Here is a 26,227-nt window from a genome sequence, read left to right on the forward strand (position 1 = left end):
TTTAAAAAAAAAACAGTGCTACATCAAAACAGCCAGGAAGCAATGATAGATATTTAGTACAGGTAGTCCTCAATTTACAACAGTCATTTAGTGACCATTTGAAGTTACAAGAGCACAGAAAAAGGGACTGATGACAATTTTTCACACTTATGACCGTTGCCGATCCCCATGGTGATCAAAATTCTGTTGCTTGGCAACTGACTCATATTTATGATGGTTGCAGTGTCCTGAGACCACATGATCACCTTTTGCAACCTGACAAGCAAAGTCACCACCAGATTCATTGTGTTACTAACTTAACAACTGCAGTGATTCACTGCATAATGGCAAGAAAAGTCATAAAATGGGGCAAAACTTACTTAACAAATGTCTCACTTAACAACAGAAATTTGGGGCTCAACTGTGGTTGTAAGTTGAGGACTACCAGTAGTTTCTAGTCAAATGCGTGACTGAGGACACTTTAAAATTGTAGCACATTTTAGACAAGTTAGAATACACTCTTATTTTAAGTGTGTCTAAAATTTGTTCAGTGCCTGCTTGTGTTCATCCCATTAAACAATTTCCTAGATATAAATTGGGAAAACTTGAGAAGATTGCTTTTCTAAATGGCTATGTTTCTGCCTTGTTCTTTAAGAGTTATGATGTATAGGCGTCACAGTCTTGAAGTGTAACCATGCAAGCACTGAAGAGAATAAGAAAAGGATACATTGTTGATAAAGGACACATTTTTATTTTTGAGAGTTTTGGTTTTAGTTAAAGCAACAACCTCTCATTCAACATTTGAAACCCAAGTTAATCAGAACTTTAATTTCCAGAATTAGTTATATACTGTAAATATTTCTCTCTTTAAAAAAATTGACAACTAGTAACTTTTGAGCAATATATCTACTAGTTCTTTGTGCTGTCTGCATAGAAATGCCATTTAAATTACAATAGAACACAACCCTATAAAAGATTAATTGTTTTGTACAATACCAATTAATTAATAAATTAATGATATACCATTTTCCCTGAAAGTAAAATATTTTTCACCTTTGGATTTGAAGGAAAAAGGGAAGGGAGGGAGGGAGGGAGGGGGAGGAGGAGGAGGAGGAGGAGGAGGAGGAAGAGGAGGAGGAGGAGGAGGAGGAGGAGGAGGGGGAGGAGGAGGAGAAGGAGGAGGAGGAGGAGGATTGGAAAGAAAAGTCTTATGCAAGAGAAGTAGTTACAAATAGCTGTTTCTTTTTTTAAAAAAAAAGAAAGAAAGATTAATTTCCTGGAAGTGGGAGATGCATTTTTAAATCAATACAAAAAAATAGTTCATTGTAAATATATAATATATATTTGTACATATTTGATTATATTTACATACATCCAGCACTTATATATTGCATTTGTGCTCTGTAAGTGTGTGTCAACATATATTTTCTCAAAATATTACAAAATAAACAAAGAAGGCTGGTCTGAAGTTTGCCTCAAGTCCAACTTGTCCATTGACTTTAGAAAGGCTGTTTTGGCTTTGGGGCCAAAGAGCTAACTTGCTAAAATGGGTGTCCACAAATGGCCCATGAAAATTCTTCTCTTCATAATATTGGGTGATATTCCAAGCTACTGCTTTTTCCCCCAATAATTGGGCCACTTTTTCCCAATTTTGGTTTTTCTTTGGTCCTTATATTTCTTATGTACAAGAAAATCTTGTGTGTTTAAAGCAAGAGACTCTTTTTCACGTGGTAGATAGATGCTCTGGTTTCATTCCTTTGTGGAACGGCAGAAGTTCTTTTCATGTTTTGACACTTCCATTTATATGTTGGTACTTAGGGAGGCAAGGTTCATAAGACATGGGATCGGAAGAAAAAACAGAATCGTCCCCTGAAGAACAGGAACTCCTGGTATCTGGATAGCTAGGGGAATATTGTTCCAGTGGTCCACTAAGGTCTAGGTATTCCTGAAATGAAAAATAAACAAGCAAGTCAATTTGTATTGCCTTAAGATGGTACCATGCTTCATGTGGTTTAATAGACACACACAAAGTAAAAACAAACAAGTAGAAACCTTTCACATGAGTTACAGGTCACAAGCATCTCTTCTTTACAATGTACATCCCCTTTATGAAAATTACTGGATGATCTTGAGCTGCTTATTATCTCAAGGCTTAGACTGGTACCTAAACCTACACAAAGCTGCTTAAGCCCAAAAGACGGCTACATGAGCTTTGCAAAAGTATTCACCATTAAGTTCAAATTATTTGGGAAGAAGAAAAGAAGGGGTATTTTCAGAGATCTTTCTTTGCAGAATTTCATCCTACAAAATGTGCTGTCAACTGCCATGCTGGTTAACTTTAAGTGAGTTTAAATAGCTTTTTAAGCTGTTCTTACATAGATGCTATACTAGATGGTTTTAATTTTATGTTGATTTTAAAAAAAATGTAACAGAGAATTGTTTGTGTGGGCTTTGGTCTTAATAAGCTTTTATTAAATGCCTTCATAAATAAACAGGAATAGTGTGGAGGTAAGAGAAAAGCACTTTTGCTCTGCTCTCAGTCACCATTGGAAGAATGGGATAAAAATGAAATAGCAACTTCTCATAAAGCCAAGTATTTGCAGGGAGATATGAAAAAGGAAAACCAAAACAACAGCAAAAGGACTTGTGAGGCATATGTACTGTATATGTTCCAACATCAACTTCAACCACACTATTTGAAACACATACACTAACCACATCAAACAAAACTTTTTGCCATGATAAAAAAAACAACAACAATTTTTCACCCTACAGAGAACTATTTTTGTCCAACACATGGAAATGATTTGCAGAAAGAAAGATCATTTCATTCAACTAAACTGACTGTTTTATAATACCTTGACATTTCAGTGAGGGTAAATGAACTGCAGTACAATGTACTTTTTTATGTGTTTTGTTTTTGCTACATGAATAATTGTGGGACCCAATCAACTGAGCCATTCTTTTAAGCAGGCATCAGTGAAATCAGCCAAAACCACGCAAGGAATTGAGAGTGTTCCTTGAAAAAAGCCATTTATATATATTTAAAAAATGGATGCAAAGGAACATCTATTGATGAACAGTGCCCACTGCATTTCTGCGAAAGCAAAATCAGCCATTGGATCAACCAAATTGAAAGCTAGATTAAAACATTTCTAGAAATAACAGTTCTGGCAGGAGAATAAAGTTATTTTTCTCCTTGAATTGCCTCTTCTCTCTTTCAACTTCTGCAGAACAGCTGTTTTCATTTAAATGCAATCGTTTCATTTGCTAAACCATATTTTGGTTCCGAGATGAGAAAAACCAATTGTAAAAAGCTAGGTTTTCAAACACTTTTTCTGTCCACCATTTAAAAAGTCAAAATAGTTAAGATAGTAATGATAAATTCACTGTAAAATAAATAAGAGCAAAACACATAGCTCAAAAGAAATTGCAGTGAACTTTTGACTTAACATTACTTCCGTATTTCATAAGCATTTTTTTCATGTCTGGTGTCTGTTATCTCTATGTTATCCAGAGACAAGATGAATCTCATCAGAACATGTAGGGTTAAACTGTGGCGCCTCTGCCATCAATGGCAAAGCTCTCATTGACTTCAAAGAAGTAATAATTTTCTCATATGAATTGGAATGACGGCTTTGAGAAATAAGATGGAGCAGGACACTTTTGGCACAAATAGAAGGAGGAAGCTATTAGAAGAAGATTGCATGCATGTGATTTCAGCAGATTCAACAGATTTATGCGGTCAATACAGGGCTAGAACCAATTTATGCAATAACTCTTACTCAGTTTCAACACTTGGGGTAGCCATTGGCAAAAGGCTCGCATAATTTTTACTGTCACATTCCAGAATATCTTTTCCTTGTTATTATCCAAATGTATACTACTTCCAAATAGCTTCCAAAAACTCTTTGGAAAAAGCATATTTCAAATTAAATGTAATTTTCAGAACTTGTATATCTTAGCCATAACATATCTCTCCCTATTTTTCCCCAGTTAAAATTCTAGTACAATATTGAGACTCCTATGTATATTATGTACAAATACTAAAATTGTAGTGTATCATCTTGTGTTGGCAAAACCAAAGAAGTAGAGCAGAACTAAGAAGATTAGCTTTGATTTTAAATTATTTGTGTGTGTGTGTGCATGTGTGTGCATATATACATACATACCAGTGGTGAAATCTAAAATGTGTTACTACCGTTTCTGTGGGGGTGGCTTACTGGGGGGGGGGTAATGTGACTGGGTGGGCGTGGCCATTTTTTTTTTTACTTTTAAAACCATTTTTTACATGTAAAACCATGTAAAAAATGTTTTCAAAAGGCTCTGATGATCCAAGCTGAGTTGCCTGATTGGCAGGCAACTCAGCTGGGATCGTCAGAGCTTGGATCGTCAGAGCCATTTAAAAGAAAAAAAGGCCTCTGATGATCGCCCGACTCAGCTGGGCATGGGGGGCGAAGGCAAGGTTTTTTTGCTACCGGTTATCCGAACTGCCCACCGCCATCGCTACCTACTCTCCCGAGCCGATCCGAACCGGGAGCATTTCACCCCTGATACAAACATACATGTCTGGGAAAGAGTTTTAGGGTTAGGGCTAAGATTAGAAAATACACATTGACATGATTTCTAGATTATACACATCAGTCAATGTTGATGGTATTCTAAAGTTAGAAGACCCAAATTATTGCAGCATAACCATCTAGAGTCAAGTATTATTATCATTATCATTAGAAAAGGATTCTTCAACACATCTATCTATTTGACTCTGCAAAGCTTAAAAAAACACAGAACAAGATAAAAGTGTTCCTTTAGCTCCTCATAGATGCATTATGTGAGTGATATAATAGACAGTTCAACTAATTTTATTGGGACTTTGAAAGAGAATGTATTCACAATTTAAATAAATCCATTCTGTCTGCCATTTATTCCACCCTCCAGTTTCCCATTTGTAGTAAACCTGAGAAGAATAAGCCTTTAAATGTCTATTATCCCATCCCCAAATACATTTCTTGGCCAATTATCTTACCTTACACCTTGTAGGTTACTTTACTACAGAGTTGGGGAACCATGGCCCTTTTATGACTGCTAGCTCAGGAATTCTGGGAGTTGAAGTCCACAAGTCATAAAAGGCCATGGTTCCCACCTCTGTTCTACTAGATCCCAAAGGAATTACCTGTGCTTAGATTTTGTTTTGTCGCATGAGTCCAAATGTGCCATAAAGAAAATCCAGCATTTAGATTTTCTGTAATATGTTGGTTGCCGGTGAACTATTATATGATAACCTCAACAAGTCTTATTGCCGTTCTTTACTTAATTTTTAAGGATAAATTGTTTTACTCACCTCATTAGTTGTAAGTGTGAGGATACGATCTAAATCTTCCACAAGCTGTTTAAAAGTAGGTCTCTGTGAAGGCACTGCATGCCAACAATCTCTCATCATCATGTAGCTGTGGAAACCAGCATTATATTATGTTAATTAATGTCTCTATGGCATATTCATAATATCTCACTGCTGTTCAGCAAGAAGTCAGTATGTATTCACATCTTACATGTCTTTAAGTATTTTGCTCTTTAAGAAAATGTGCCTGTGGTTGGAGAGGATTGGAGATGAATTTATTACTAGGCAAAATAATTCATTATGTTTAAATACCATTTTTATGCAATTAGTTGAATTTGCAATTAGAAATTCTATCAACAGAAAAGAGATTGTGGACCACTCTTAAGGGTGAATGTGATGTTTTTGTAATTCAACACCATGATTTTTTTCTACTTACATTAAAAGCAAGGTAAAAGAACAGCAGGAAATTCTTTCTTGTGGTACTCAATTTAACACTATGAGGGCATCCTGTCCCATTGCAGAATTTTAAAAATGTATCCCCCTAACCTCCTTGATCACAAATTTGATGGGATGGAGAATTGATGGAGAAAACTCATTTGTGCTCAGCTCCAGGTAAGTTATACTGGTTCTCATTAGCTCTTTGTATTTGTCCTTACTGGTGTCATTATTAGACTTTAGAGCAATGATTTCTATAGAAAAAAAAAGATGGTTCTACAATTGTTGAATTACAAGTTCCTTTATATCTGGTGCTTGGCTACAGAAGCTGGAGCTATTGGGAATTGGATCCCTCCCTGGCTGTCAAAATCTTCCTTTGCCTAAAATAAATATTATGCTTAAACATCTTCAGACTTAGAAGAGGTGAGCCTTGCTGAGGAAGTCTGCCTTACTTATACTGTACTGTTTAATGCTTATATTCTAAAAAAAGAAAGTATAAAAAGAAGTGAGGTTATCAATACTGTCCCCATCAATTCCAATCCCTGAATTATGCACAGGGAGGAATGGAACAGTAAATCACCTAACTTTGTTCTCTGCTCCCCATGTGTGATCATTATTTCCACCCTCTAGATAAATTAAGGTAAATTAAATGCGCATGGAATATCCCATTAGTGGCATTCAGTTGGAGGTAATCCTAATGCTGCACTAAAAAGAAAAGGCTATTCAAATTGTCTGGAAATCTGTCCAGATTGTACTATAATTCCATACATAAGTAGAAGATAGAAAGCTTATTGCTGATTATATGAGAAATCTGCAAACCATATGCTAGGACTGCAGAAGTTCAAGGAAAGCAATTTGAGGGGGGTATAACCATGTGAGTTAGGTAAAAGCTTTAAATGCTTTTCAAATGCTTTTCTGGTCCTGAACAATTATTTAAACAAAATAAATTCTTGCTAATTAAAGCTAGCTAATGATTTCTGGTTATTGTTTTTTCCTTCCTAAAAATACTTTGCTTTCGTATACAGGGCAATTTCAATTTAGTGGATGTTAATGCAATGGACTTCAGATGCAACAGATAATGCTCCCATTGTATTAGATGTTTTATCTCATTTCTGTAAAGATACATTTTCTACAAATGACTTAAAATAGCACAAATGGTATCACTACAGGTGGTGTTTTCAAATTTAAGAGGCCCTTGGAAATAAAGGACAGCCTTCCTCCAAATGAATTAAATTGAAGTTTCACTCTATTAAAAAAGTCGAGCCAGACAAAAAAGCAACAAAAGAAAGCAATGTAAAACCTATTCCATTACAGGTAATCCTTGATTTATGACCATAATGGAGCCCAAAATTTCTGCTCCTAAGCAAGGCATTTGTTAAGTGAGTTTTGCCCCATTTTATGACCTTTCTTGCCACAGTTGTTAAGTGAATCACTGCAGCTGTTAAGTTAGAAACAAGGTTGTTAAGTGAATCTGGGTACCCCGTTGACTTTACTTACTTACTTTACTTTATTGTCACTGCACCTCGTACAACGAAATTAAATGCCATCTTCAGCATACATTATAAGAATAAAACACAAACACACATCCTTCACATTCTATACAATTGAATTGAAAACCGATATTGCATTGTATATTTGATATCTGTTTGTCAAAAGGCCGCAAAAGGGGATCCCAAACACTGCAAGCATCATAAACATGAGTCAGTCATCAAGTGTCTTTTTGATCACATGACCATGGAGATTTTGATCACATGACCATGGAGATGCTGTAATGGTCAAAAAAGTGTGAAAAAGGGTCCTATGTCACTTTTTTCAGTGCCATTGTAACTTTGAACGGTTACTAAATGGACTGTTGTAATTTGAGGACTACCTGTGCATATAGTTAAAATAATTCAGATATCCTTTTTTTTTTTTTTTTTTTTTTTGCTATCAAAGAGTATTTTGACTCCAATTTCTCTGAAGTTGAACGCATCATGTTCAACACACACACTCTCACATATATACACGTAACAACACATTCACACTATAGGCACAATTAAAAAGTCACTTTGTGACCTCTCTGGTATCATGGCAAGGCCTTGGCTTCATTTTTTAGCAATGCTTCACAGGTAAAATCCTTGACTTACAACAATTCACTTAGTGACAATTCAAAAGTTACATCATCACTGAAAAAAGTGACTTACACTTATGACCATTGCAACAACTCCATGGTCACAAAATCAAAATTCAGAAGCTTGGCAACTGACTCATATTTATGATAGTTGCAGTGTCCCGGGGTGATGTACCTTTTTTTTTTTTTTTTTTTAATTTGATTTATATGCCGCCCTTCTCCGGAGACTCAGGGCGGCTTACAATGCATTAAGCAATAGCCTTCATCCTTTTGTATATTTATACAAAGTCAGCTTATTGCCCCCACAAACTGGGTCCTCATTTAACCTACCTTAGAAAGGATGGAAGGCTGAGTCAACCTTGAGCCTTGGAGAGATTCGAACCAGCAGTAAATTGCAGGCAGCTGTGTTAATAACAGGGTGCTTTAAACCACTGTAGTACCAAGGCTCTTCTTTGATGTACCCTTTGGCTACCTTCTGACAAGCAAAGTCAATGGAGAAACCAGGTTCACTTAACAAACATGTTACTAACAACTGCAATGATTCACTTAACAAGTGTGGCAAGAAGGGTGTGAAAAAAGGAGAAAAACTCACTTAACAGAAATTTTGGGCTCAATTTTGGTCATAAGTTGAGGACTACTTGCATTAATGGTGAAATGCACAACTGGATGCTGTTTGGATAGAAATATTCAATTGTTTTTCACAATTGACAATCCCCATTTGAGAATTATAAACCAAGACTTTTTATAGTCATGATGAAATAGTTATTAATACTTCCTATCAACTTATTGTCAGTTAAATTTTTAATCCATTTGAGTAATTGCAAGAGAAAATGTGAATTGTGTCCTGGTAAGCCATACACTGTGTTGATGTCACATATATTTAGGGAATAAAAGGACAAAAATTGAAAGAAATCACAAATGCATGTTAATCTATTCTATGTGTATATGTCCAAAGAGCTCTTACAGTTCATTGGTGCAATTGGCAGGTTTGTCCATTCTGTGTCCTTCTTTAAGCAATTTGAAAAGCTCTTCCACCGGAATTCCTGGGTATGGTGACCCACCTAAAGTGAAGATCTCCCACATTAGGACACCAAATGACCACCTTGAAAAAATTTAAAAAGGGAATAAAGGGTGTGTGAATCAGATCAGTGCAGAATCTTATCCTATAATTAAATCTCCATGTATCATCAAACATGCAGTATATCCTGAACATACTAAATTTAGAAATAAATTGGAACACAATAATAATAGTAATTATTATTATTATTATTATTATTATTATTATTGTTATTGTTATTGTTATTATTATTATTATTATTATTATTATTATTATTATTATTATTTTATTTCTATACCGCCCTTCTCCCGAAGGACTCAGGGCGGTGTACAGCCTATTAAAAGCACAAAGACAAACAACAATTAAAATTATTTAAAATTATTAAATAATTTTGGCTCAATATTAAATATTAAAACCCTCCAAAATTTAAAACATCCAATTTAAAATCATTACATTGATAGCCCGGCCTGGAGGAACAGCAGGGTCTTAAGGGCACAGCGAAGTACCCTGAGGTCGGAGATCTTACGCATTTCTGGGGGCAGTTCATTCCACAGGGCTGGGGCTCCCACAGAGAAGGCTCTCCCCCTGGGTGTTGCCAGCCGACATAACTTGAACGATGGCACCCTGAGGAGACCCTCTCTGTGGGAGCGAACTGGCCGGTGGGAGGCTACTGGTGGCAGAAGTTGGTCTCGAAGGTACCCGGATCCTATGCCATGGAGCGCTTTAAAGGTGGTAACCAACACCTTGAATCGCACCCGGAAGACCACTGGGAGCCAGTGCAGCTTGCGCAGGAGGGGTGTCACATGGGCACAACGGGTTGTACCCATAACCACCCGTGTGGCCGCATTCTGGACCAGTTGGAGCCTCCAAGTGCTCTTCAAGGGGAACCCCATGTAAAGATCTTTACAATAATCCAGCCGGGAGGTGACAAGGGCATGAGTGACTGTGCGCAAGGGGTTCCGGTCCAGAAAGGCTGCAACTGGCGAATCAGGCAAACCTGATAAAAAGCCCCCCTGGCCACGGCCGTCATATGCTCTTCAAAAGACAGCCGTGCATCCAGGAGGACACCCAGATTGTGAGCCTTGTGGGGGCAGCGATTCACCCCCAATAATCAGCGATAGCACCAGCTGACTATATCGGGACGCCAGAAGCCACAACCACTCAGTCTTGGAAGGGTTGAGTCTGAGCCTATTTCTCCCCATCCAGACCCGCACGGCGTCCAGGCAGTGAAACATCACATCAAGGGCATTGTTGGGGTGGTCTGGGGTGGAGATGTACAGCTGAGTGTCATCAGCGTACTGATGGACTCTCACCCCAAAACCACGGATGATCTCACCCAGCGGCTTCACATAAATGTTGAACAGAAGGGGTGAGAGGACCGACCCCTGCGGCACTCCCCATGTGAGGCGCCTCAAGGTCGACCTCTGCCCCCCTGCCAACACAAACTGCAAGCGGTCGGAGAGGAACGAGAAGAACCACTGCAAAACGGTGCCCCCTATTCCTAACATGGTCGATGGTATCAAAAGCCGCTGAGAGATCTAATAGGACTAGGACAGAGGAGCAACCCCTGTCCCGAGCCCTCCAGAGATCATCCACCAACGCAACCAATGCCGTTTCTGTGCTGTACCCCTGCCTGAAGCCCGACTGGTACAGGTCCAGATAGATAGCTTCATCCAGGTGCCGGGGAAGCTGTCGTGCCACCACACTCTCAACAACCTTCACCACAAAACGAAGGTTGGAGACCGGACGGTAGTTAGCTAATTCAGCCGGGTCCAGGGAAGGCTTCTTGAGGAGGGGCCTCACCACCGCCTCTTTCAAGGTGGCGGGAAAGGCACCCTCACTCAGAGAAGCACTTATAATCCCCTGGAGCCAGCCTCGTGTAACCTCCCGAGAGGGCAGTACTAACACAGATCCAATAAACACGTAGCAGCACTAATCTTACCCAGAACCCTGTCCACATCCTCGGGAGCCACAGGATCAAACTCCTCCCAGATAATATTCTCAAAACCTACCCTCGTCTCCTCCCCTGGACTCATCCAATCAGAGTCCAAGCCTTCCCAAATCCGAGCGACTTTATCATGCAGGAATTGCACAAAATCCTCAGCTTGACCCTGTAAGGGGTCTTCCCGCACTCCCCCCCCGAAGAAGGGAGTGGGTCACCCTAAACAGAGTGGCTGGGCGGTTCTCTGCAGATGTGATAAGAACGGGAAAATGGTTAGATTTCGCCGCTTTTATCTCCACTAGGTAGGTCTGGTAAAAAACTGGTAAAAAACTCTGGAGACAGATTGTTATCAAGTATAAGGACAAATATAACAATATGTCTACATTGAAAAATTCTGCCAATTATCTCTTAGATCGAATTTAAGATTTGATAGTGAATTTAAAGTCCAAATGGCTTGGGGATCTGATTATCTGCAATTTTTATTATGAATTTGCCAGGTTACTTCAACGAATAGGAGAGCCATTTTTGAAGATTCTCCTACTGCCAGAAGCTCAGCTGTCTGGAGCATGGGAGAAGGCTGTCTCTACTAGAATTCCAATATTATGGAATATATCCATATGTTCACCTTTCCTTCATTCAGGAAAGAAAATTGTTTTTTATTATTTTAAGCTGTCATGAAAGTTTCCATAAACAGAAAGATAGGATATAAGCTTAATAATATGAAAAAATATGACCATGCTGAAAAAGAATAATTAGTTATGTGGATCAGATACTTAGGCTATTGCCTCATTCCATAGTTCTTTTGACAATCCTTAGAGAAATATATAAAAGTATTATTTTGTGACAAATGTCATCTTGTACTGCACCATTCAAGATAGAGGAAGCCACAAATTACTTGGTTGAGAATATACTGCAAATCAAATAATTTAAAGCAATTCTTGGGCAGTGTGCATTTCTAAAAAGTGATTTAGTGGAAGAAACCTGTACGTCTGAGAAGAAGTCAGATCATTCATGTGTTCTGAAGCTAACCAGATTAGTAACAGAGCAATGTCTAAGACCATTTTTTAAAAAAAAAGTGGGGAGGGGAATGAAACAGCAATGAAGAGTTTCAGAAAAACCAGGCCGGAGAAACCTACTTAGAATAATATTGCTGAAAGAAAGAGTTCACACATCAGGAATGAAATTGAAAATATTCATTGTTTTCTTTGGCTTTTCAATCTAATGCGGTAAGGCTTTTTCTTATTCATTAAAGAGAGAGGAAAAAAGCCTCACTAAATTTCCTCAAGTATAGTATAAATAAGTCCAAATTATGCTACAGTAAGTAATTTCCCATGATGGTCCAAAGGTTGAAAGGAAAAATTATACGAGATATAATTAAATCGGTTTAATATGTGTTTTATTATATGTAATTCCATTTCTTTGGAGGAAGCTGTAAATTCATTTAAAGAAGATAAAAGAAAGTTATAAGATAAAATTACTTACACATCACTTTGATGTGTGTAAACTCTATCAAATAGCGCTTCTGGTGCCATCCACTTTACAGGCAGTCGACCCTGGGCATTTAATAAAAAAGGAAAGATTAACAAATGCATTAACAAATAGTGAGGCACACAGAGAATGTCAACAGGTTGGCAAAGATTCATTTTTTAAACTACACTAAAAAGAAGGGAGATGCCAAAGTAACTTTGTATGTACAACGTACGAAAATAAAGTCTCTCTTTACAAGATCTTGTGACTCATTCATAGTTCTGAACAGAGGTGTATACTGGCTGGAGAATTCTGGGAGTTGAGGTCCACAGGTCTTAAATTTGGGGACCCCTGCAATAGAGCTTCCTAACAGCAGCTACAAAATATCTGCATCTTTCCTGGGTTTGCCATGTATAGAGGGGTGGGCTCAGGAATATACTGTTCTGAGCTCAGGAGGTATTATGCAGGTGATAACAGGATATCAGGAAACAGGACAACTCCTTTATGGAGCTGAGGACAGGTACAGAGGAAGTGCTTGTGCTGGGTCCAAAGCAGGGTGGGCTGCTGGGGGTTCCCAGGGGTTTGGGAGAACCTCTAGCTACGATTTTGTGCAGTTCAGAGAACCCCCAAATCCCACTCCTGGCTGCCCCCCATCCCAGGAATCCCCACGCGGCTCGTTTTGGATGCAAGTAAGTGCAGGGTGCACACGGAGGCTCGGGGAGGGCGAAAAATGGGCCTACCGGAAGTTCAGGAAGGTTGGAAACAAGCCCATTTCTGGCCTCCAGAGGGCCTCCGGAGCCTGGGGAGACCATTTTCGCTCAGGAGGAAAGCGTCCGGAGCCCGGGGAGGGCAAAAATGCCTCCCCCTGCTGTGATGCAGGAGGCCGACTAGGCCATGCCCACCATGGCCATGCCCAACCAGCAACTGGGCAAAGAACCTCTTGCTAAAATTTTTGAAGCCCACCCCTGGTCTAAAGTACTTTTGCCAGCTTTGGGTCTGAACACTGCACATCTTATGATTGTATACTTCTACGGACCTGGAATTCAACACTAAAACATCCAGGGTTGAAAAGAAGAGAAGATAAAAGCTCATTATCTTTTATCTTGTATAAGATTCTAAACTTTCCAAAGAATTCATATAAGGAGTTTATTTGACCATGTATCCAGGAATAAGTAAACTAGCCTGCAGGCATTTGCAAATGCTTTTTCAATGGCAAAATCTTCTCTACTTAATTATTGAAATTAAAAAAAATCCCAGATGGCTCCATATCTAGCCAATGGCACTCATTACCACTCGCAACCATTCTAGAGTTGAAGACAGTCCCTGGATAGATTCCCCAGTCAATTCTGTTTTTGGTCAATTATATAAAAAGATGAGATACAAATATGGTAAAAATAAACAAGCATTTATATTTCAGCAAGAGGCAAAATGTAATGATTCGGAGTATCCATTCAGGGATTTGTCTAGAAAAATACAGTAATTTTCTAATATTATTCATACAGACAGTTTTCATACTGTCAACCTCTTTAGCTTTATGAATGTAGCTGTAATCAAATATACCTTTTAAAAAGCCTCATATAAATAGATGTCTGTGATAGCTTATCACATTCATAAAGCTAAAGAGGTTGACAGTATGAAAACTGTCTGTATCAGTGGTGGGTTGCCCCGGGTTCGCACCGGTTCTATAGAACCAGTAGTAAAACCAGCGGGAGGTTCCGCCCACTGACCCCAATGTCATCAAAATGCTTCTGCGCATGCGCAGAAGAGTGTGCACACATGCATGAGCAAAGTGAGCACACGCGCACAGCCCTGTTGCAAACCGGTAGTAAAGATAGGTAGAACCCACCCGTAGTCTGTATGAATATGATATATAAATGAAGACATTGCATACTTTAACCAGGAGAATGACAAGAATACCACTAAGATTCCGGGAAGCTCAACTGAAACATGGTTAATCAGAGATATTTATAGAACTAAAATCAGATGTCATCAATTACATAAAGAATGTGTCCCACAAAATCATCCACTGAATGAGCTCCAGAAAGCAGCATAGGCATGTATATATGTATGAGACCACAATTCTGTCCTCTCAAACAGACCCACAAACTGAGAGTGAAAGAATGTTCTGCAGTTTTAACAGACACCATAAAAAACAGAGCCACTAAAATTTATCCTTTATAAAGCATCATGTAACATGTACTCTTTCAGGCTATGTAAGCAGATAACCTTCCCTTCCTAGTAAAAAGGAGTTAGGAATCCTTACACACTTGCCTATTATTTTCATTCTTTGATTAAAAGTTAGGCTGCTGTACAAAAAGTCCATTAAGAATGCATTTGCCTTACTTAAAGGCACTGGAAAAAGAGAGTGGATCAAGTGATAAGACTGCCATTCACTTACATTAGTAGTCTTTTTATAATAATCTATATTGTTGATGTCTCTAGCTAACCCAAAGTCAGCTATTTTCATGACATTATTTTCAGTAACCAAAACATTCCTCGCTGCTAAATCTCGATGGATGCACTGAAAAAGAATACAATAAAATAAGATATAAAGAAATGAGAAACCCATCTGTAACATGATTGTTTTTTTTTTTAATTGCTTGAAACAGATACTTACATGAGATATTTACGTCAATGTGAAAAAAGCACTTCAGGTAATTAAAATACAAGATATTCCCCATGATTCAAAAGGTTCAGGACCCACCAATTCATATACACTGATATTTTTTATTTGCCCAACCCACCCACAAACAATAAGGTTTCTCTTGAGGAAGCAAAAAATAAATAAACACCAATCAAGTTTTACGGATAACTTTAATGAAGAATCTGAAGAGCGATATGCTGAGAAAAGAGAAAGATCTTTAGGAAATTATGTTTTAAGAGATTGCTAGAAAAATAAAATTAAACATGGAGTAATAAAATAGAAGACATACTGATGTTTATTACTGGATTCTATTTAAAATGTTCAAGAAATCATTTATAAACTAGGTTTACATTTGACTCATCTATTTTTATTCAGTCTTTATTATTATTTTTTACTTGTGATTATTCTAATTTTATATTTGCAAAAATCTTTCTCCAAAGTTTTCCCAGGACTCTGACACTTTATTGCAAAGCAAATGGATAATTTTAAAAAATCTATAGAATAGATTATTAGTCTGTTAGTCTGCAGGGTAAAAAAAACTGCACAATTATGTATGCTGTGATTCTTTTTAATATATGTCTAAATAAATGAAGTTTAAAATATTTTAAACTAGCTATAATATTAAAATATAATATTTTAAACTAGCTATGTGGGTGAAGAAAAGCCATTCTTGACCTAATTTATTTTTCTCTATTACATGTGGAACTACAGTATATCTTATGTAACTTATTGTAATGAAAATTACAGTTTTTGAAATACAGAATAAGCAAGGAATCAAATGATAGCCAAATGAAATATGGGGAGCCTGAATGAATTCAATATTCAATATGAATTGAGTCTTAATTTTGCCATTAATCTAGACTACTCCGTGTTATATAGCTTGCAGTTCTTGGCCTTTTAAAATTAAGTTGACCTACTATTTTTCTACAGTAGGCTTTGCATTTTCAGTTTTTCAAATCAAATGAACTATTCATTTGTTCTATTCATCTCTTAGTGTTGAGTACAAAACAAATGAATGCTAATAAAATATAGAACAATACAGCAAGAGCTGAATTGAAAACCAAGAAGCAAAAACTTAGGGCCACACGGCCAGGTGTAAGGAATAATGTAAAGAATGATCCCATATCTACTCCCAGTAATTGTTTGAATTGGTTCTCTTACACTGAAACACACTCTTATGCCAATAAAGCTGTTGTTAGGTGAAATTCAAGTGCAAAATTATGCTGTCACTGAAATAAGCAGTTTAAAAAAGGGGTATATAAATTTATCCAATTTAACTTTCAGATTGAGGCAAAGTTTCTTTTAAATTTAAACAATATCTTCCAGGAGGCACTTTAATCATTTCAAAGCTTCTCAGTAAAGTATTTATATCCTTAAAGTCATATACGTCAAATGCTCTGAAAGCAGTTTTCTTAAAAGCTAGTCTAGATTCTTTGGCTACTTAAAACCTGTTGATTTTATCTTCTGTCACTGAAACACAGTACTATTGTACATGGAGATATAACATAATTAGTTTCTGTTGTTGTAATGTGAACATTTTTTTAAAAAAGCAATCAAACGGGAGGTAGAAAAATTTTGTTGGATTGATACATGCTATAGTAAGAAATTCAAGAAATCTATACTTCAAGAGAAGGAACTACATCCAAGCACACTTTACCTGCAGAAAAAACTCAGTGCAGCATAGATATTGAAACAGGTAGTGGAAAATTGTATGGAATGGCAAGCCAAAAGAATCTTTGTTCGAATCATCATCTTTCCATATTAGTTTTCCAGAATTACTGTATAAATAATAATCATTATGTGCAATATAGCAGAGAGATTTGACAATGATGATATTGAAATGGTGGATAGTTTCTGACTTTTAGGATCAACCATCCACAGTAAAGGAACAAGCAGCCCAGAAATATGCCACAGGCTGGCATTGGTTAAAAAGCTATGAGGGCCTTGATGTATCTATATTTACCATGATGTATCTATATTTACAAAAATCAGAACTGTACAAGCCATGGTATATTTTGTGACATTATAGGGAAGTGAAAATGGAGTTTTTACACCTTTGAACTGTAATGTTCAGAATATCAGGGGCATCTAATAAAACAAGCTGAAGGATGATCAAACAAAGAACCCAGAATTCTCACTCAAGGCACAAAGGACCAAGCTCAAATTATCCTACTTCAGACACATGATGCAAAGACCCAGCTCTCTGGAAAAAGCTCCAATGCTAGAAAAGGTGGGAGAAAAGGAAAGAAGAGGATGACCAGCAACAAGATGGATAGATCCAGTTACACCATTGGGAGACTTGAAAGAACAGGTTAAAAACCCAGAGCAACTTGTTGGCATGTAATCCATCCATCCATAAATTGATTGCATAAAGATAAGAATTACTGAGACAATTAAACAAAGTGCCTGGAATTCTGGACAGCAGAAGATAAATGTTAACCCTGCTATTTCAATGATTGTTACTTATAATACTGTGTTTCTCCAAAAAGACGACCTGCCTTGAAAAGAAACCCTATCATGTTTTTGAGCACATGCGATCAAATTAAGGCCCAGCCACAAAATTAGCCCTCATTAAGAGGTGCAGGGGTGCAGGGGGTGGGGCAAGGCACACAGGTAAAAAAGAAGTAGCGTGGGGATGGGGGTGGAGCTTCCCTACTTACCAGACCTCACACACCCAAACACCTGCCTCGCGTTCTTCTGCGGCTGCTTGCCGCCACTCGCACGCCTCCGTTTCGCTTTCAGATGCCTGCTGGAAGGCAGCTGATAATAGAGATAATAGAGCTTCAGTTTGATCTGGAGCTCTGTTATCAGCTACAGAGGACTTCCAGCAGCTATCTGAAGGCAAAATGGAGGCCAGGGCAATGCGTGTGAGTGGCGGCGAGCGGATGCAGACGTGGGCCAGCAGCAGGCTCCTGCTGGGTAGGGCTGTTGGTGGGTCTGCTGCGAGGTGAGTCAATAATTAGAACCTTCCAAAAAGAAGGCCTAGTGTTTTTTTTTCGGGGGTCAAAAGAAAATAAGACCCGTCCTTCTTTTTGGAGAAACACGGTAATAATGGGACACAACCCCTTTGTGAGCATGTTTCCAGGATTTAGAGGCAAACAGCTGTACTTTCACTCTATTTCTTACATTTTCTGATATTTTAAAATTCATAGTCATATCTTAATTCATTTATAGGATGGTATAACTATTAATTTTCAAAGGTAGATAATCTAATGCCTCAAAATTAAAATTAATTTTTATATAATATTTATTACAATAAGTTATAAGCTCCTAGCAAATTCTAAAACTAAATTGAAATTCTTTTTAAAAGGATGTATTAAGATTGACAATTTTTTTTATATAATCATTTTATTAAACAAAGCTAAATTAAATATTATTCCAAGCTGGAAATGATGCAGTCACTCAAATATACTATTTCACCTGTAAAACTGGACATGTGGATTGATTTTTTTTTTAAATTTGATTTATATGCCACCCTTCTCTGGAGACTCAGGGCGGCTTACAGTGCGTTAAGCAATAGCCTTCATACTTTTGTATATTTTATACAAAGTCAGCTTATTACCCCCACAAACTGGGTCCTCAATTTACCTACCTTAGAAAGGATAGAAGGCTGAGTCAACCTTGAGCCTGGCAAGATTTGAACTTACTTTAATTGCAGACAGCTGGTGTTAAATTACAGTGCTTTTAGTCTGCAGAGCTATCCAGGCTCCTAGTATTTATTATTATAAATACTAACAATGTTTTTCTAAAATTTTTATATGGATTCCTTCTTGCCATTCTTACACATCTACTTAGCAAGACTCCTTAACTGAAGCTATGATTAACTTCACAAAAGTATCTCTACTGGATATTTATTGTATATTTTTTAAAAAATAAGTTGATGGAGTCTGTAAATAGAAAAATTGTACAAAATAAAAGATTATAAAGTGGTCTTGTGATATAGTCGTTTCCTTTTATTAAAAGTAATTTCGTTTATTAATTTTGTAGCTTTTTGTAGTTCATCAGCCTTTTTAGAATATGTTTATTTTTAATTACTTACTAATAATTTACTAATTAAATTAGGACAGTAGAAATGAATATTGTTTTATGTTATGATCACAAAAGAAAAAAATATTCTAAAAAATCTGAAGGCATTTTATACAATGTTCTGAAGGAACAGTTTCCCTTTTTAATCTGTAACAAGCATTTTATCACCAGAAATCTTAAAAAGAAGGTCTCTTTAAAGATCCAACTCTGAAAAGATTGTAATTAATTTCCCATTTTATTTGAAAATCAATGCCTCTGCAATGGCAGCATTATGAGGTCATGAGCAGGTCATAACATCATTGGGAAGCTATTTAAGTTTAACTAGGCAACAGACACTAGATTGACATGGAATATTTCAAACCAATTATAATTATTATTTAAAAATTTTGGATTTTAAATAAAACTCCACAAATGACAGTACATGAAGGAGTTCTATTCTTTCCGATGTTAATTGGAATCATTACACTAGAATTTAATATTAATTCTGATGTATTTGTACGATTTGTACTAACTCTCCTGTGATACAAAATCTGGAATTTAATCTCTTTAATAGTTAGGATTCACCTAGTTTATCTATGCCTTTCTCATCTCTTCTAGTGATATAACAGGTTTAAGGGGAAAAAAGGAATTTATATAATTCTTGATTCAGTATTATTAGTTTTCCCTCATGTGATAGATATATCACCATGCCTAAATTATATACATATTTTCCATCACTTTTCAGCCTATTAAGCAGCAGATTATCATATGCTGTTTACAGACCTGATTACCCAAGAAATTTAATTATCACTTAAATGGAATGAGATCAGCAATTTTTAAAGTAGTTGAATATAAGAATATAGCAGTGAATCTTAGAATTACATTGGCCAATAAAAAAATTCTATTCTATTCTATTCTATTCTATTCTATTCTATTCTATTCTATTCTATTCTATTTTGGCTCTCTTGCCAGTGGTTATTGGCCCTCATTTCTCTGTATAAGTAAATGCAGAGGAAGATGCAGTTGACCGAAGCTGTATCTTTCATGTCTACTGAAACCAAGCTGTATTGTTAATGTCTAGATACTGTTGTCCAAGTATCTAGACTTCTGTTTTTGGAAGAGGAATTTATAAAGAGAGCCAATTTGATATAGTAGTTCAGGTAGCATGCTAGAAACCAGGAGACTATGTGAAAGCTATCTTTGGGCAAATGACTCTCTCTCTCTCAGGTCTAGGAAGCAGGCAATGGCAAACAACTTCTGAAATATTGCTAATATTTTTTTGTGGGGGAGTAGGGTACGGATATTCCTGTCTGCTAGAAAAATGTGCATGTTTCTGAAATAGTATTGGGTTGCTAAATGTCCAAAAGTAATAGAATGAACAAATATACAGAGCTCTTAATTTATGAAGTACCAGCCTGATCAGTTTTTAATTCTCATTTTGAAGGTTTATATTCCATGACTATGTTCTCATAGACCTATTGCAACCACGTAAATGTAATCAGTTGTTTTGTTACACATATGTCCATATGTTTTGCATAAGAAAGTGCTGGGACTCTTTTGTATCATATGCTGATCTTATTCTTTAAATGTAAAAAACTGCCCTTTCAGGTGGAAAATAACATCCTGACATGACAATACCAAACTGCAATGAAAAACTTTTTAAAAAACAGCACTGGCTTACCTTTTGTGATGCTAAATATTCCATTCCTCTTGCCAACTGGTATGTACATGAGACTAAGTCTTTGAATGTCATCTGCTCTTCAGGGACCCTGTTAATATCAAATGAATATTCCATTCCTGGTGGACGCCGGGCTCGCAAGTATTCTCGCAAATTCCCTTTGGAAGCATATTCGACAAGCACATATAGAGGCCCTTTAAAATAAACAAATGTACAGCATGAGGAGATATTGTTGTGATTCAACATATCTATAATACGACCACCCCAACATGCACAGAAAAGGCAAACCAACCAAAAAGAAAATATTTTTTTATGCTTCACTATTATATCATCTAAATCATGGGTGTCAAACTAGTGGCATTACATTGCAGTCATGTGACGTATTGTGACATTTTTCCCCTTCATGGAGCTGGAGTAGGCGTGGCCTGCAGGTGACGCATCAGGCCCGCGGACCGCCAGTTTGACACCCCTGATCTAGATCATGATATACATAGTGAAAGATATACATTGATCATTAGGATTCAAATGTTATTGAAAAATGGGGGGGAAATGTAACCCTTATGTTTTCTTCTCATAGAAAGTAGATTAAGATATTAGAAAAGCAAAGCAAAGCAAAATTATTCCTCTGCATTTCTTTTTCTCTCCCTCTTCATTAAGAGACACTCTTTATGCAATTATCCAAACTAATTGTACAGTTTAGTATTTCACATAAGTATTTCGCTTGCTCTCCTGAAACTTTCCCACAGACTCTAGGAAACTAGAATAGGAAAATCCATCAGTGGACTGAGTGAAGTTAATAACCTTTCCAACTTCTGGATTGGAGGGAATTACAGTGCACAGGTAGGGAAAGAAGGGTGGAGAAGTACATGAAGCGACCCAGTGGTAACACTGGTTGAAACCCACCGCTGGTCCAAGCACACTAATTCTGAGTTATGTTTTATTTTTCAAGCGAAGTACAAGTATGCTATTCATCAGAGTGTCTCTACTGCCCCTCGGACTGCAATTTTCATTTAGCTTGTGCGGAATGAAAAAAAAAAAAGTTCCAACATGACATTGTTTCAGCACCTTTAGATTGCAAGATCCATTTTCAAAAAAAAAAAAAAAAAGATTGCAAGGTTCAAATGACACTCACCATCCTGAGTGCATGCTCCCAGAAGATTGATGATATTTTTGTGTTTCCCAATCATCTTCATCATCTCCATCTCAGACACCAGGTCAGACAAATCTTTCTCTGTGGCGTCGTCTTTGCAAGACAGAACAAGTGCCGTGCAGTTTTAAACAATGTACGAACTCAACTCACTTTTCCCTTAACTGATCTATTGAACAGCTTATCCAGTTAGTAAAATGGCAGTTCTAGATCAAATCTTTAGTCCTTGCATTGATTTATACTGGCCAATCTCTTAGAAGAGCTAAAAGTAGCTTTTTTCCTTCCCAAGGAAATCAGACTATGGTCTATTAGGTATTCTTCCTTCTTTGGTTTGTTTTTGCTACAGAGATCCAAGAGGGAATTCTAAACAATATTCCTGATCTCTTATAAAGAGAGACCACGTATAAATTTTGATTAAAAGGCTATGTATCTATATGACTATAAATGCATAATAGCAGAATAAGACTTAAATGCACTTCTAAGAGCAATAAGGTATGGATTCTATTAAACCAGAGTAACTTGTAAAGTTGCCTTGGCTTTGAAAAGATCTCCTTTACTGTATATCTTATTTTTATATATCTAATCAGAAGGAAACCCAACTGAGATCAGGGAAACTGTGGATGGGATTGATGTTATACAAGAAACATAACAATTATTAGCAACAAATCCATTTAATTATCTCCAGTGTTTAAAGATTTGTATAAGCACATACCACATACACACACACAGAGAGACACAGACACACACACACACAGAGAGACTGTTTTATAAGACTTGTATCTGAGAAAGGATAGGACTATTACCCATGTTTGTATATGAGTATCATTCATCAGTAAAGCTTCACATATATTAAAATGAAGTCTCAGGATCTCTCATCACTACACTTTCATGTGCTTTCTTTATAAACTTTTGTTCTTTTTTGTTTGTTTGTTTGTTTCAAAAAATGTTGGATGATGTCCAAAAATGCATTTTGCTATGGATTCCTCAAATTAATGTTCAATAAACCAATGACCGCATACAGCAATGCAATTAGTCAGCCATGAACATTTTTTTTGCCTTGTTTGTAATTTTTGTGTGTGTGCCTTTGAATTAGTCCCTAAAATTTTCTTGGCAGCATTTTTCAGAAGTAGTTTGCCATTGCTTTTTTCCCAAGGCTGAAAGAGAGTGACTGGCCAATGGTCACTCAGCTGACTCTGTGTGTAAGACCAGACTAGAACTCACTGTCTCCTGCTTTCCAGCTTGATTACTACACAAATAAGCTCTCTTTGTAAATAGCAATTATTAAAATTAAATGCACTGCCAAATACACTGATTTACTAGGAAAACTGCTGATGCCCACAGTGAACGAAATGAATTTCAGAGACCACGAGATCAAGAAACTTGATTTGCAGAACTTGTCATTTGATTCTTTACCTTTCAACATTTTCACTGCAACAGTAACCGCTTCTTTGGGCCTCTCTTTGTCGATGCCCATTGCTTCTGCCATGACAACTTGACCAAAGCATCCTTCCCCAAGAGGCTTCCCTAGCGTCAACCTGGGATGTAAATCAAGGATTAGCATAAAGCATCTGATGAACAGTTGAAATCAGTGAAATACAAGAGTGAAACATAAAAGAACCTTTCAGCAAATCGTTTTGACTTGGACATTTCTTACAAAGAACTAACAAGGGTATTAAAATACATCCAGACGTTTGGGCACGTTCCCCCATTCAGCTTTTGAAGTACGGATTCTGTGTGTAATTAATACTTATTGGCAACACTTTCTCATACACTTAGAAGTACCAAAACAGGATTTTTTTAGCTTGCTTGAATTCTGAAAAATGTCACTGTGATTTTATATCTTAAAAACACAGAAAGTTTTATCCCAAGATCAATTATGGGTTAACTATGGGTTATGGAACATCAACAGATCAAATGGCTATTTAAAGCCTGCAACAATTTTTCATATTCTTGTGGAACAGACAATAATATCTACTGTTGGTATGTTTTCTGATCAGTGTGAATACACAATGTTTTCTTTCATATAAAATTAAATGTCCATGCCATAAAACCACAGTTAAAGTAAACGTTCTTTAAAAATAAAGTTTTAACTGAAAAGCTTTTAATTTAATCATGTTAATATTAATGAATACTTTAATATATCTGTTATGAAAATGTCTGCTACTTCGACAATAGACAAAGACTAAAGGGTTGTATGCTTAGCTGAGATCATGCTGTGCTTGTTCTGAAACTAAAATTGAATTTAAGATCTTGGCAGAAAGCAAACATTTGCATTAGAAAATGACTAATTTATGTGTTCTTGTGCTTCTCATATGAGTTTAAACAATATTGTCTTTGTGAGCCTACAGCCCCCCAATCTAATAAACCTCAGTTTAAAGAGCTTCTTTCATTACAAATCTGGTCCACCAGCATTTATGCTGAATGCTGTTTTAAGTGTTTAATGCGTTAAGATTTTCCGCATTAATGTTTCCCCTCAGGGAAAGGATGACAGAGTTATGCATACAACCCCCACTGTTGACTAGAATCTTGCAGGTGGCAAGTGAAATGTATGGCACTAGCTTTCATTCACCTAATTACGAGTATTTCCATAAATATACATGAAATGCCAAAGAGCAAACTGTTCAGGGATAAATTTTTAAAATGAGTTGTTTGAAGTTTTCAATGTGTGTGTGTGTGTGTGTGTGTGTGTGTGTGTGTGAATGAGGTGGATTCTAAAAACTGGATTACAAGCATCCAAAAGGTTTAACTTTGGTTAAGAATAAGGCCAACCAGGGTTTTGTTTGAGGTCAGGACCACGCTTTCTTCGTTTATAATATACAACAGAAAAAAGAGAGAAATCCCTGTATACCATGACCAGTTTATTGCCCTGCTTTGTTACAGCATTAGTAAATACGTAAAATTCTTCTGGATGAGGGATATGAGAACTGAAAGACTGAAATTTTCTTTCATAATTACTTACTTATCTCTTGGGAATTCCCATTTTGGGTCTTCTGGTAGTTCATATTCTGAAACTCCAGCCAACATGGGAGCATCAGCATTGGAAGAAAGACGGGTAGTAATTCTCACCAATGGTGTGTTGGAGTTCATAGAAGAGCTTGATTCTGCAGACACCTGTTATTTGAATACAAGATGCAAAAAGGAGATGTAATTTGGGCCCAACTGTTGCAAACTGGCACTAGAAAAGAGGACAGCCAGCTCATGGGTACTAGTCAGTTTCTGAAAGTGAGTAGATGCACTACTCACAATTGTACTGTCCTGGTGGGAATCTTACTATTAAAACACTTCTTTTAATTAACTTCATATTAAATTAATTATAAATCCAGACTTTCCTTAATGAATTCTGAATGCATGTTTATATTATTTACTAACTATATTTGTAACAATTTTTCATCCTTATTGTCCCAAAACATATTTTTAAAAATATGCTGTGATTATCCTTCTCCTCTTCCTCCCCTCCTCCTGTTCCTCCTCCTACTTTTTAAAAGAGAAAATAAATAAATAAATAACTTTATTGTCATTGTTCGTGTATACACCGTATACCCATACAACGAAATTCACTTAACACCCAAAGACCAGGTCCAACACACATAATAATCCCCAAACACACTCCCACCCACAATTCCCCACCCCTAAACCACCCAAAGATCCACACAACAGACCAAGTAATACTGTCCAACAGCTCACTGATGGTGGCAGACTAACTTTCTATCCATTCATACAATTTTAGAAATTTATTCAGACTTATTAAATTTGAACAAGAGACTTGAAAATAATTTACAAGACGGGTACACTTTTAGAATGTGACACTGATAAATTCATCCATTTCCATATTATAAGATGTAGGTAATTAATTTTGTATTTATTTATTTATTTATTTATATTTATTTAGGATTATTTTATTTTTACAAATCACTCAAGACTGCAAACATATCCAACACACCTTTCTCCTCCTACTGTGCCCACAACAACTCTGTGGCTAGGTTGGGCTGAGACAGAGTGACTGGGCTAAAGTCACCCAGCTGTTTAAGTGGGACTAGAAATCCTGGTTTCCTACTTTCTAGCCTAGTGCCTCTATCGCTAGTTATGTTTGGATGTAACTTCAGTTGGATCATCTGTTTATATTGTGATTATATGCAGATGCACACCCCAAACCAGTCACTTTTCAGTCTTACTCTAATACATGCAAAAATAAAGTGGGAAAAATTCAGGACACCCCCTTCCCCATATTCAATATTAAACATTCAACCAAAGCCAAACAAAGAAAAATTGTTTTCTTAAACACAGTTGGATTATGACCCTTCAAAACTGCCATTCAAAATATGGAAATAAATATCATTTCTTGCAACATAATCTGAGAATCATTCTGGAATATAAAACCTCAGTGAATGTTTTTCATTTATGATCTGATATGACTGTTAGATGAAC

At 36.8% G+C, this 26,227-nt stretch overlaps 1 protein-coding gene across 18 annotated transcripts in view; it reads right to left on the reverse strand.

Annotated features, from left to right (window-relative positions):
* Positions 1-707: 707 nt before the first annotated feature.
* Positions 708-26,227, reverse strand: part of FGFR2 (fibroblast growth factor receptor 2) — a 158,225-nt gene continuing 132,705 nt past the window's right edge. For 9 of the 18 annotated variants that reach the window (XM_087872956.1, XM_087872955.1, XM_087872961.1 and 6 more), the window contains 9 exons: positions 24,762-24,913; positions 23,216-23,337; positions 21,788-21,898; positions 20,659-20,849; positions 14,727-14,849; positions 12,344-12,414; positions 8,827-8,964; positions 5,321-5,426; positions 708-1,924 (listed from right to left, as the gene is read on the reverse strand). In XM_087872956.1, the coding sequence (XP_087729082.1) occupies positions 1,760-1,924; positions 5,321-5,426; positions 8,827-8,964; positions 12,344-12,414; positions 14,727-14,849; positions 20,659-20,849; positions 21,788-21,898; positions 23,216-23,337; positions 24,762-24,913 (1,179 nt within the window). In that variant the 3' untranslated portion in view covers positions 708-1,759. The remainder of the gene's footprint in view (positions 1,925-5,320; positions 5,427-8,826; positions 8,965-12,343; positions 12,415-14,726; positions 14,850-20,658; positions 20,850-21,787; positions 21,899-23,215; positions 23,338-24,761; positions 24,914-26,227) is intronic. The other 9 variants (XM_087872953.1, XM_087872958.1, XM_087872950.1 and 6 more) reach the window with 1 other exon arrangement.

The sequence above is a fragment of the Pantherophis guttatus genome, chromosome 6 (genome assembly GCF_059756535.1).
Source record: "Pantherophis guttatus breed Tessera chromosome 6, ASM5975653v1, whole genome shotgun sequence".
Classification (NCBI taxonomy): domain Eukaryota; kingdom Metazoa; phylum Chordata; class Lepidosauria; order Squamata; family Colubridae; genus Pantherophis; species Pantherophis guttatus.